General features: G+C 30.3%; 1 protein-coding gene across 1 annotated transcript; it reads right to left on the bottom strand.

Annotated features, from left to right (window-relative positions):
* Nucleotides 1–5638: 5638 nt before the first annotated feature.
* On the bottom strand, nt 5639–13162 carry LOC130897441 (M-phase inducer phosphatase-like). The gene is made up of 3 exons (XM_057806291.1): nt 12912–13162; nt 9191–10216; nt 5639–8444 (listed from the first exon to the last, which is right to left on the bottom strand). The coding sequence occupies exons 1-3, from the start codon at nt 12959–12961 to the stop codon at nt 8189–8191; spliced, it is 1332 nt and encodes a 443-aa protein (XP_057662274.1). The 5' UTR covers nt 12962–13162; the 3' UTR covers nt 5639–8188.
* Nucleotides 13163–13912: the final 750 nt, after the last annotated feature.

Genomic DNA, 13912 nt, shown 5'->3' on the forward strand with positions numbered 1-13912 from the left:
AAACCGTTGGATATTATTTGTGTAACACCAATGTCGAGAATTAAGTGGAAAAGATGTTTTCCTTTCTTCAAATGCATTAAAAAGCACATTGTCAGATAATACGTTTTGACGATGCTATCAATACAAAAGATATTAATAACAAAATTATGGATGCATTTCCAGCATGAAAACCAGGAGTACAGATCTATGTAAAAAAATAGGTAATAATTTTCTTGTGCTACTAATTGATGATACTCAACAGACTAATCAAGGCACAGAACATCTTACTCCAGCTAGAATTCCCTTCTGAGCTATTTTTGCACAATCATAACCTTTTTTAACGCGTAGAAACAACAATAATGATTGATAAATTATTAAATGTAATGTCAAATGCATGTACCTACTAACGCGATAAACTATGAAAATCATTGATCGGATTCCATTTCATACAATCAAAATTACAATTATCTAGCATATCACTATAAATCAGTGTCTTATTTTTTACTATCATTCTATAAGTGTATCCCAAAGAAGCGAAGATGATGGTAGTAGTTTGCCATAAATAGAATAGTTGGTATCACAAGGTTCTGAGTTCTTATACATGTTTATTAAATTTTTTATGCATGTAATTTGTATATTTTCCTGTATACACATGCAATACTTTATGAAACAATAAATATAAAGGCGATTTTTGTTTTCATCATATAAGTTGTTGTGCAAGTATTTTCCAGTCAAACGACTGGGATAGTTTTTTTACATTGATTACACAGATCAACGTTTACTGTATATTTAATTATATAGGCCCTACCGAGGCCACACGAGCACAGCGGAAAATTTCGTAATATGGCACTTAATTAGCACTTATTTTTCCCCTTATTGTTTTTTCTTTCTACTCATATTATTCTGTTAACTTTAGTGATATAGTATTTTCAAGGTTTACAATAAAAATCTCAATATTAGCATTAAATGGAAATTTTTGGTTTTCGGTCATTGAATCTAGTCGTTTAACAAGCCGTTTATGTTCACATGACTCATTCCTTGAATGTTCAAATATTTGATGGTCCATTAATTACAATTACTCTATTTACTACTTGCATTATAGAGTGATAATTGTGAAAATTTACAGAGACGTAATTCATTGATTTTAAAATAGAACAAAACTACTTGGTAAGCACAAATTGAGGAATTTTCTTTTAAATTTGCGACACATAAACTACTGTAGCATTCCCCGGGTTGGGTTCGAGGATAAAACTTAAGACTTTATTACACCACAAATACAACTACTAGCAATTTACTAACACTTCACTATATATTCCACTTGATACTTGCCTGGGATTGTCTTGTACCACTCTTTAATATTCACTAATTGCTTTCATGTGAGCGCCCTCATATATGAATAGTTCCAGAACATTGTTGATCTTTGTCTGTCTAGTTATAGCTAAGAAACATCGAGCACAATGGTTTCCCTCTAAATGAAGCCACCCACAGTCTTTTATAATCTATAATACATTAAGTTATGACCGGCGCCGTCACATGACAGATGTTCACCTATCACGCTGTGCCATCTTAAATCTGTTCCGCCTGACTCACGAAGGAGACTAACCTGTCTAAATGAATGACCTTCATCTAAGCTTGGAGGCTTTGCTATATATAATAGACCAAGTCATTGATCTGTGTAATCACCGTGAAAGAACTATCCCAATCATTTTGAACCCTCGCGGACCTCAATCCCTCGTAGGATTATAAAGAAAAACTCTATTCCTGGCTTGGATCGATCGACTGTTGAACCTTATATCATACTGGCTTTTAATGCGATAACTCTTAATCTTTGTCTTATTACGTACTTCAGTTTGAATAAGCCACAATCTTCGACTAAGTTTTTAGGCATTATAGTCGACGACAAGTTCCGACTCTAATGAGTACCAAATAGAAGGTCGCTTGCTAACCGAAGCTCTCTTCCAAAATCGATACCAGCTAGAGTTCATCCCATGGTCTTACATACAGCCGATTGGAAAGCCATCAGAATAAAGGGTATGAGTTCGTCCCAATTGTTTGATGTTCGCCAATGTCAGTCCAATTTGGGGTGTGAAGAGGTAATGTCGTTCTTCCTAATTCCAAAGGTCTCACATATCTTCTGGAATACTCGATCCTCGAAATTCCTAGGTTGGATTGAGTATTACAATTTTATCTACTTCGGCTGTCTGAATGCAACCTTAGGCTCCGGATAGCTTACAGTGAAGATGAGTGTGGTTTACTCAAAAATTATATATAAAAAGTATTTACTTAGGAGCGCCATCTGATTTTGTTTGAACAACAGAACGTAAACTTTCCAATAATGAATAATTAGAATTTGAAGATCAACCAGCTAATATAAAAGTATAAACACTTAAACTTGAAACTGCCAAAAAAAAAAATAAAATTGTTAAATTACAACTAACATTAATTCTAATAAATGGTATACCTACATATTCATATAAATAAAGATAATAATAAATAAAAAATATGTGATATAATATAGATTAAAATTCGATATTCAAGGATAAATTTATTCTTTCCTAAACAATTTAATAGCATCCCTAAAAGGCTAGACTAAACCAATATATCCAACTTTATTGGGACTTCCATGAATTTGAAAAAACTGTTTTTTGATGAAATAAAATAAATGTAAAAATTTAAAATAAAAAGAAATATAATACCAAATATATAATAATATAACACCAAAACAAATGAAATTAAAAAAAACTAGAAAAATACAAATATAAAAAACTAGAGGAGTAGTCTTTTAGGGAATACTGGAATAGCTTCTTTTACAGAAGTGTACTATAAAAACATATAGAAAACTTGCCAATGCAGTTATTTTGAAAGAAATTTAAAGTGTTCTGAGTGAGAAAACTTTCTGGCAACCGTTTCTCCTTTATGGCAGGTTTTCGAATTAAGTTTTCCTTCGTCTAACATCTATGTGGCAGAAGAAAAAACTTTTCACCTTTTCTATAAGAAGGGTTTTTCGAGTGGAATTCTCCATTAAATCTCCACTCAATAACGATATCGAAAGTCTTAAAATTTATCTCTGATCCATTATTTTATAGCAGACCTTCTTCATCGACTACTAAGACAGAGAAAAATGTTTTTTTGACTCTTACAACCTTCTTCGATGGAGAACTGCCAACTTAATTCTACTACCAACAAAAGCATTTTGCTTTACCTATGTCCTCCTTACTCGTATACTAGTGCCTTTAAGTAGGGCTCACAATGTATCAAATGAGCTTTGACCATTATTATTACTTGTCTATATAACGGAAATGGTGTATGACAGGCTTTCCATTATCCAGTTCTGTAAGTGAGTTCTGTGAGCTCCACTAGTACGCTCCTAGATAGGGAATGTAGCGACGACATAAGGCAAAAATGCAGAGTGGAAATTATTAACGAATGGGTACTGAGCAGAAAGCGTGAATGGGACGAACACATAAGTAGAATGAGCGAGGAAAGAATAGTTAGTATAGCAAGAGACAACTCACCTCTGGGGAGAAGAAGTATGGGAAGGCCACGAAAAAGATGGAGTGATAATCTTATCATCAATTGAGGCAATAGGCATGCTGCGAAGAAGAACAGGCGGCAATCTGCCTAAAATTTAGTAGGAAGAAGAAGAAGTATTTAACTAGACGCAGAACCTTTTTGTCGCCCTCCTGGAATGCTTTGTAAAATTTTCAATGCACCGTCTAGGGAGTTTCATCCATTAGAACACGGCGATTTACTGGTAGAGGAAGATTGTTTGATGTTTGAATGGGCTGCTGTGCTCTCCAGAGATAGTGGTATTTTGACAGAAAACACTTTCTTCATACATATTAGTAACAGTTGTCATTGTTTCAGGATCACTAACTCACCCAGTTTCCATTCCATTTTTTTAACAGCCTATTCTCCCAGTTTTATTCGATGTTCTTCATTGCTTCGAAAGCCATGTCTTTCATTTATCTTTAAAACCAATTATTTTCAAATCCAATCCCCCCTCTTAACCTCTTTGGCCGCCATTTAGTCATTCAATATATTTTAATTTCCCCGTTGACATTTCATTTCGTGCATCCATCTCTGTTAACGACGATAACACTAAAAAAAGATGGTGGAAATGATTTTAGATTATAATCGTCTCGACATCCGAGAGATATCAGAGACTTTTAACAACTTTGAATCGACTCAACATATTTTAGTTAATGTTTTGACTTTGAGAGACAACTCCAGTCTCTAGACTTTCTATTTAATAAATTTGGTTTATTGCCTAGTCCCTTAATATTTATATATTTAGTATATAAAGCCGGGCTCAAACGACTCGTATACTTGGCGAATAATCATTACTTGCGTATAATTGCCATGTCCTGTTGGTTTTCGACGTTTTATTTGCATTTTTCTTTTAATTTAATTGAATAAACAAAGCTCATAACAACAAAATCAAGAAAGCACAGAGATTTTACTAACGACCACTTCCCATATTGATTGCCACACCACTGATTAATTTGTCAATATTTTAAATCAAATAGTCGCGCTCATGTACTTGTGAATTGTCACGTTTTGTGAGTGCACTATTTATTAGGCAACACAACTTACTATCTATCATAATTTCACATAAAGTATGAACTTTACTATATTTAAAAAGTATGGAGAGTACAGGTAAGGAAATCTGTGTATGTAAAAAAATGTCCGTCAAAATTAAACAAGGGTGGTGCTACATTAGAATCAGGGTAAATTTGGAAGAAAGCACCAAATATTTTTTACGCCCTGGACAACTTTTCACAATTTTGTACAATAAAATTTTCAATAATGAACTGTGATATTAATTTTTTATTTTAGTTTTAGCTATAAGATTTTTTTTTCATCACAATCTAACTTTTTTTGTAAGGCCCGTTACTTTTGTTCTCTCCACTTTGCCTGGGGGTGCAAATTAATTAATGATAATTTATAGGTAGTACAAATGAAACCAAAGTAAATAATGTTTTATTTCTTCTAAATTGATTCAATTTTCTGGTAGAATTAGAATTTTCTACCATACATGCGCAGAAGTTACGAACATTTGAGCAGCTGATCCGCCCTTAAGTAATCATTTTTTTTCTGGGTTTTTGGAGGGATGCATATAGAAAATTTTACATAATTAGATGTTAAAAATTGTATTAAAACTATTTACTTCTATATTTATTCGAAAGCTTCCATTTTTCTGCTAGAAGTATATTTTTCGAGAGCACGGTTTTTTCTAATTTTCTTCAGTTTTTTGATGGATGCAAATTATTTACTAGCATTTTTCTGGTAACAGAAATGAAAAAGAATATATCCATGTCGAATATTTCTATAAAACAAATCATTTTTCTACCAGGGTCTTTTTGATGTCTGCCAGGGTAGAAAGGATCAAATCTATGACTGCGACCCGACTAATGAATGTACACCGGGTCAGTTTCCGAACACTCAGATCATGATCCAGTTAACCCGATCATAGTTTGCTACATTCATACCATACATTTTGTCTACACTTGCGCCATTCTGAAAAATTTTTGAACTGTCATTTATCATATGTAGTTGGCCACTTCACTTTCCTTCTCCCATGTAATACTTATCACTACTTCTACACTCCACTCCACACTCTACTCATTCAATTATAAAAGGAAAACAATAAATAGAATAAATGATTTAAAAAATATATATTACTTATCACATTACATTACAAATTCTATGAAAATTTCAGTCTGTCAATAAGACAAATCACTTTAATTTACAAAAGAATAATATGATACACACTTGCAATCAATTAAAAAAATTGAAAAATGCACACAATAATATTAAATCGATATCTTAACATGTAATAAATATATTTGCAAAGTCATTACAAACAGGGCATCTCCTGGTGCAAATAACCATCACATTTTTATTGCATTAAAAATTGCACGTTAAATAAATAGGCTGGGCCCAGTCAAAATATTTAAAAAAAATGATGATACTTTGGTTAACGTAACATTGCATTTCAGTTCTCTGGCATTAAATGACAGAACTAAGCAGTTACTTGGTGAAAATAATCCTTATCAAAGCTTAAAATACTGTTTATAAAGTTACATCAAAGTTCATAATTGTGACTAGTTGCCCAATTTTTGCCTCTATGAATATGGATACATTCAATTATTGAACAATTTTGGTGCAGTAGCTATCCAATTGTTTAATTTTCAATTCCACAATTATGAACATTGATATAACATAGAAATTTTTCTGTAATTTGCATATTTACATAGTTACTACCTGCAAATTTTTAATAAAACATTCTCTCAATTTAAGTAAGAATAAACAATCCAATAACAATATTTGACATATTGAGCATATTTTTCAAAATTATTAGTAGCGCTTAGGTAAAGATAATCACTTTCTGACAAAATGTAGATTACTTAGCAGATAAAAAAAATAGGCAGTTAGAGTACAAAATAATTTCTCTATCAATATTCAAGATGTTTTTGGCACTTACGAATTTGAGATCAAATAAAATGATTAAGATCATTTTCACAAAAAAATTCTCTGTACATATATACATAGTAAAAGACTATGTCTTAGATAATTACGCGCCAATATGGTGCATCATAATATAAAAGTATATTAGTTCTTTAGTAACTTTTATTTGCCTAATGAGTTGTCCCAATGACAGTCTAATTTTCGGCAAAAAGATTGTTGTATTATTGTAAAATTGAAAAAAATCATAGATTCAATAAAACAAGTTTTATGAACAAATGGGATATTAAGAATCAAAGATGAGTATTAGAAATAATTGTTTTATGAAAATTTAAAGGTAAAATGTAGAAAACTTTTTTTATGAAAATAGAACTGTTTTCAGAGTTAAAAATGTTTGTTTTGATAATAAATATATTATGTGGACAGTCGAAATATAAATATTAGATTTGAATTTCCTGTTTTTTATATTATACAAATATGAAACTAAGGGAGTATTATATTTAATTTAAATCTTAGAAATTTACTAGTAATGTCGGTAAATATCATTTACAATGAAATTCAAAGAATATAACCAAAATGCTTTCATTGTAACTAATAACAATATTCATGTGATTTCTCGGTATGTGAAAATATTTAGCTAGTGTGAAAGACATAACACATCAATTTAAAGCATTTCTGAAATAACGAATAGGCATTGAAATTATATTTAAGAAATTTATTTTGTCTGATTTGAAACAAATTATTGTAAGCAGAAACAATTTTTGAAGTTGCTATTATGTATGAACTAATGATTCTCTTTATTCTAGTCATAAAATTCCCAAGAATCTGTATTATATATTTTAATTGATTTTTTAAGTAGAATACACATTATTGGATATTTTATGAAAATAGTGAATATTTTGTATATCATTTAAGAAACTGTGATAACACATATTAATATTGTCTCCACAAAACTTTTGAAATTGTCAAAAAATGAAGTGGAAGAAATTACAGTATCCATTATCAATATAATGAAATATATATATCCAGAGTCATCCCATTACAGAAATTGAAGTGATTCAAACATATTCAAGAGCTACAAGTGCACAAAATTTTGAAGCTAAATAAATAGATATAACTTGAAAAAAGAAAACTAAATATCAAAAATATCATCTATAAATTGAGATCTGTTAAAGATATAAAGATATGGCATTTAGAATGTGACATTTGTTTGGAGTATTTTCTGAAAATCTGAAGAATTGACTTGACAAACGTCATGCTTTTTTTATTTTGTACAAAAAAATAAACTTTCAGCCCACAATTCATAATTGAGGATGGAATAGCTTAGTATTTACTACCGACCATTTACATATAAATAAAATTTTTGTAGCATATAATTAATAATGGATGAATATTCACATGAACAGCTTATATGAGCAAAATTGGTAATACAGTTAGATTTTGTCCACAAGAATTAATATCTGACAATGTTTATAATTCTAGTAAAATAAATGTGCAATTTAGCTGTATGGTTTATTTATGTAACAGTATTTGAATATGAGTGTTGTTTTTTATTTGATTATAATTAATACCCAGTTTATCGATATGTTGTGGGAAATACAGATATATTAACAATATTCTTTATACATACTCCACTTTACTTCTTAACGATCTGTTATTTAGGTAAAAGTTACTAGGAACCAAAAACATATCATTAAATTATTTGTACTATAAAAATTTATGGCAATAAACCTGGAAATATTTACATCCCTAGTCTTTTTTTTCCTGGACGCTGACGTGAATCACAGTTCCATGTTTTCGATTTTGATCGAAAATGTCTAAGATCTCCCTCGTGATCTGGGTGCAACATTTCTTTGTAAGCGACTGGCGTACACATTTCGGAGAACTCTTCAAAAAATTTCTTGTATCCACCTTCTAGGAGATATATTTCTGGATAATGCAGATATGGGTACATTATTTCATTTCTATTGCGATCCTCTTTACGCAGGAAACGATATCTGTAAAGGGATTTGGTCTTTGAGAATATGACACAAAACTTACATAATTACACATACTCAACAATTTTAAAGCTAGGAAGCAACTCAATAACGGTTTTCTCTTCTTCTCGCATAGTATATTCTATAAATTTAATTTCAAAAACAAGTTTAACAGGGAAAAGGCTATATGTTTGAGGTTATCATTAGCTACTTGACTGTAAGTAATTTCAAATATTCCAAATTTACTAGTTTCCTTCATAAAAGTTCCGGATTAATTTTGCCAAAAACACATCAAACCCGACATTATCCTCACAAGGTTTGATAGCGTATTTTTAGTACCAATACATCTTCATAGTCTTGCTGACAATAGAAGACTTTTAACACATCTTATTGAAATAGACTATTATCGCGATTACAAAGTTGAGGTAATTTGTGTTGTGGTTAATCATGTGTTTAGTTTTAAAAGTTATGTCCAAAAAATACAGGAATTTTTTAAAAGTTATTTGTTGTGGATGATGATGGATTCCTTTTGATCTACATTTAATTGCTATTTTTTATCGCATACAGTAGACAATTTGTTTTGTTTAGAACTAGTACTGCTTGTAATTGTACTTAAACTATCTGTTAAAATAAAATAAACAGCTTGGAGTACTATGACTTTGAACTTGAATTGCAATAGATTGCAATGCATCTAAAAACTCTGTTTATTCTTTGGAAAGTTTTTGAGTTTGATGATCATAAAAATTCTATAAAAAACGAACACTTACAAATTAGGGCCTCGTTCACTGGAGAACTCGCAGTGGAACACCAAAATATGCCTCGAATTTTCAGTCACAGGTGGTCTTGAGTCTAAAAGTTCCAAACACTGTGCTTTTGTGTAAATGTTAATAGCTTCCGTTACGTGTCCTCCCTCAAATTCATAGGGATATCTACAATCAATAACTTTATAGGAGGTAACTGTATTACTAAATTCTCCTCTAATGAGAGCTGCCAAAGTTTGTGGAGTAATAGCTTTTAGATCTTGATGACGACTTGTTGTTAAAGGAAGACTAAAGCTTCTACTAAAATCTCCGATAAGATCAGGTTCGACCGCAGATCTCTGTACAGCACACATTATACTTTCTTCTGTGACAGAGAAAGCTCGCTGAAGGGATGGTCTTGCCATCGGAACTGAAGCATCGCTGTCATCATCATCATCAAATATCCTAGACCTTTTCACCCCGATGACTGTAGTATTATTAGGAGGGTCGGGTCTTTTAAAAGATCGCATTTCCTGGTCCCCTTTGAACAGACTAGTTCTTACTCTACTGCTGTTTGGTGTGTTATCACTCTGTGGTTGCAAGGATAAAGCTCTTCTAAATAATGGTCTGATTATGGTATCTTTTGGAGAGCAAATTTTTTGAGGCTTAGTTTTGAGTACTAGAGGATTTGATATCAATTTCTTGAAATCTTGGGGCAGTGACGGCTTTTCTAAGGGTTCGACATCAGAAAAATCCAAAAATTCGTCTTCCATAGAACACATTGAGCTAAAAGATGCAGTAGTAGTTCTTGTTGGAGAGGCGTAGGACAAAAATTTTTCACCATAATAGCTGGCACCATAGCCAGAATCCAGAGAATTGGAGTCATGTTCTTCGAGAGGCCGACGGCAACGTGACAGAGATGAAGGATGATAAGGTTCCACATTCCCATTATCATATAAAGAAAGCTCATCGTTTTTCATGTGGTTGAAAGGCTGCATATTTTCTTTATCTAGATAAGGCCCTTCCACTGAATCACAGGCCATTTTTGATGTACTGGAAAATATAAATATAAATTTGACTTAGTTTATATACAGGATTTTGTCTATTCAATCAAATATCTATATATTATCTAGGTCATACTTAAAAATAACTTACATTAGCGCCAATCACTACCTTTCTAATATAATGTGACTTTTTGTAAGAATCAAAATACTTTTGATCGAGAATATGATCACACAAATTATGATAAGAAACAATATGGAATAAGAAATATAGGTACATTTTCTTTTAATAAAGAAGACTTTTTCTGATAGGAAGATAATTTTAATCAAAATTATAATGCACAAACACCATAAAATATAGGTTGGGATAGTATATTCAATGAAAAAGTATACTTAACTTGGCTGTTTCAACCCTCATGTCCGCAATTGAAACTAGCTATTCATGTCGAACAATTCTATTTGGAGAGAATAGAAGTTTTATAAACAGTTTTGATTTATTTTAAACCATTAAATATATGACATTACAGAGAAACAGAAATCTAAACCAAGTATTATAAAAATGATTTTTTTAACTGTTTTAGCATTTCCCATGATTAAAATCAATCGTATATAACTTTTTGTTGTATTCAGTACAAATTGAACTACTTGCAAGTAACATTATTAAAAATATACAATGATCAAAACTGGGAACCGATGAGTATAAAAAATAATTATTTTAGTTTCCATCAGATGGCTCTGTTCTTTAATACTTATTTAAATCAATAGCGGAAAAACTTTATCATAAATAAAGCTTTTAGAGGTCAGTGTTTTTATTTTTAAGGATATAATTTTGATAATAATTTTAGGCCACGTCAACGTGATTTTTATAATTTCATTTCATTCTAAAATAATTCTTAATACAATTCCTTATTCGATATTGAAATCCACCACAAATGATAAAGAAGGCTTTAAAAAAATTCCCACTATACAATTTTGTTTAAAAATAATTGATGTGGCAATTTATAATATATATATATATATATATATATATATATATATATATATATATATCTTTCACAAATGTTACTAAGAATGAGAACTTGATTTAAGTTGTTACTTAGTGTCCGTGGCTTCATGTTTCATATCTTCAAACCAAACAGAGTTAAGTGAATAAATAACAATACAGATAAGCACTTAATTATTCCCGCGTTTAAAGAATGGCGCCTTTTTCATTTTGGCGCCCTTATAATGATAAATGTTAAAGGAACTAAGAAAAAACACGTGTTATTGCACAAGAGCAGTCTGTCTTGCACGAATCATATTCTATTTTTAGGCTACGAGTGAATACATTTCGAGCTATTCAAATAAATTTCTTCAATTTCTTATTTTTTAGATCTTTTGATATATTAATGCATTAATGTGGAAACCAAGGAAAAATTAATTATTTTTATTGGAACAAAGTTCTAAGTTGATTTTATTCTTATTTTGATATTCATGATGAAGGTGATCTATAGATCAATATAAATAAGCAAATTGTCAATAAGAGTCAATATCATATTTTGATAAAGACTTAAAGAAAAGTCGCAACGTCAAAATTTATCATTCTTTTTTAAAACTATCAAAAAAAACTAATTTTGAAACAGAAGAGATCTAAAATCAAGAACATTTAGATGTATTGATATTCAAATATTGTATTATAAACAAAAACATACCTTTCCCCCTACATTGATTGATTTGAAGAATATATGAAATCTTTATTGATAAAATACTATTAACAAGTGAGTTATAATAATAAAGAAGAAAACAATGAAAGAGGTAGTGAGTGTACTGTTAACTGTAAAAACATATCGGTTCAATAATCAATCACTAAATATTAGAATCCATTGGATAAGTTGATTTTACTGTTGTTGAATTCAAAATACACGGCTTCGATTTTATATTCCATAAAGCGAAGGTACCTGTTTCTGGGGTTAGTGACTCTCAACATTCCAGACTTATTCCCGCGCAATTTAACATAGACCAGTTCCTAGGCAGGTATTTTATAGATCTTGTGAAAAGAGATAAATTTTATTGAAGCCACGTTTTAGTTAAATGCGAAAATGCAAAATGATATCTATTATTGCTGATATGAATAATTTAGAAAAAGATAAATAAATGATATAATAATGAAATATTTACTCAAATAAGTACATGTGAATTGGTATGTTAAGTGTCAACTGGATGTCCATGTACAACAACTTCTATCATCCTTTTATATAAAAAACTATATATATATATATATATATATATATATATATATATATATATATATATATATATATAAATGCAAAAGTTTTTCGCGCCAACAACTATTCATTTTATTATGACTCGACTTAACTTTTTCATAAGGGAATTAAGAATTTACCAGCTGATTGATTGACTGGTGTGAATTCTAACTTTAACGGATGAAACAAAACATGAATAACTACTTACAATCGTTACTATGTATCAATTAGAAACTACATATATAGAATTATATTATCTATATTATTTTTATTTGTAAAAACATAGTTCAACGAATGTTCATAGAAATTTCTGAATACGACTTTTTATATCATTAAATTGTTTTAAAAAATTCACCAGGAGTTTATTTCTAGTATTATGAATTAATGTTTACAATGCAAGAAAATACCTGTGTAAGTTATTATCTTCATAATTCATAGAACAGGAAAACCCAAAGTATAATGAAATATTTTTAATAATATTAACAAGTTCAAGCATATTCTTACCTGCTGTACTGGCATGTCCGACAGTTACCACTGTTAGGAGAATCCCACATTGTGAGTCTGTATATATATATATATATAAATAGATATATAAATATATCCAAAAAGCACAATTCCAGAAACTCAAAAACAAAAACTAAAGTAAACTTAGTACAAAGACTTATAGCGTCCTTGAGCTCTACGAATTAACGTACTCTCGCGAGTTCAAACACTTACTGACTACTACACTCTGCGAACGAGGCAACGGAACTACTAAAACTGGTCTGTCCCACACCTCTTTCTGATTTAAGAGTGGGGATACACCCTTATCGGTTGTTAAAGGGATGTTTTGATGGTTGTCTGTAGAATCCCCTCTACTTTGAGTTTATTGACTCTAGAAAGTTTTACTATGTTTAGTTCGACTGTCACATTTGGAGGAACATACTTGCAAGTCAAGAAAACCATTTTCTAGAAATTTTTCTCGTATCATCAATCAGCCTAAGTATATTGTTTTATTTTACAGTTCACAAATATATCTACACCTTATTTCCTCTGGTTCGGCTAGTTGTAGAATCTACAAGAGTATCTAACTGTTCACATAATTTTACTATAAGGTTTCATAAAGTATGAGTGAAAATAATACATTTTCCACTTTCCCATTTCGTATAAGACTAAGCTTCATTAAATTAGTATACCGACTATATAAAATAAAAATTCCAAGAAAAAAGAATTTGGAAAACTAGAACTATTCTTATATTTAGGCGCATAATCTCTATCAATTTTTTAAATGTTTGTCCATAGATTGTTTTAGATTGTGAAAAAAATTAATTTAGAGATGTTCTTTCACAGATTTGGTTAATAAATTTTTGACTGTTTCCAGTTTAATTTTCGGCGAAGGTGCAGGTTAGAATTCGCTTGATATTTACATTTTCAAAAATAAGTATATTATGAATTATTCTAAATTACATTATAAGAAATTATTTAATTTTGGTATAGTACATTTCTTTGAATTTGAACCGTTCATA

The sequence above is a fragment of the Diorhabda carinulata genome, chromosome 1 (genome assembly GCF_026250575.1).
Source record: "Diorhabda carinulata isolate Delta chromosome 1, icDioCari1.1, whole genome shotgun sequence".
Classification (NCBI taxonomy): Eukaryota; Metazoa; Arthropoda; class Insecta; order Coleoptera; family Chrysomelidae; genus Diorhabda; species Diorhabda carinulata.

What these genes read in the sequence shown, in the direction of transcription:
- LOC130897441 (XM_057806291.1), bottom strand. Translation starts at nt 12,961, where the DNA reads ATGTGGGATTCTCCTAACAGTGGTAACTGTCGGACATGCCAGTACAGC. An exon ending in CGGACATGCCAGTACAGCAG is followed by an intron (nt 10,217 to 12,911) that starts GTAAGAATATGC and finishes TATATTTTCCAG; the next exon opens with TACATCAAAAATGGCCTGTG. An exon ending in AGTGAACGAGGCCCTAATTT is followed by an intron (nt 8,445 to 9,190) that starts GTAAGTGTTCGT and finishes ATCCCTTTACAG; the next exon opens with ATATCGTTTCCTGCGTAAAG.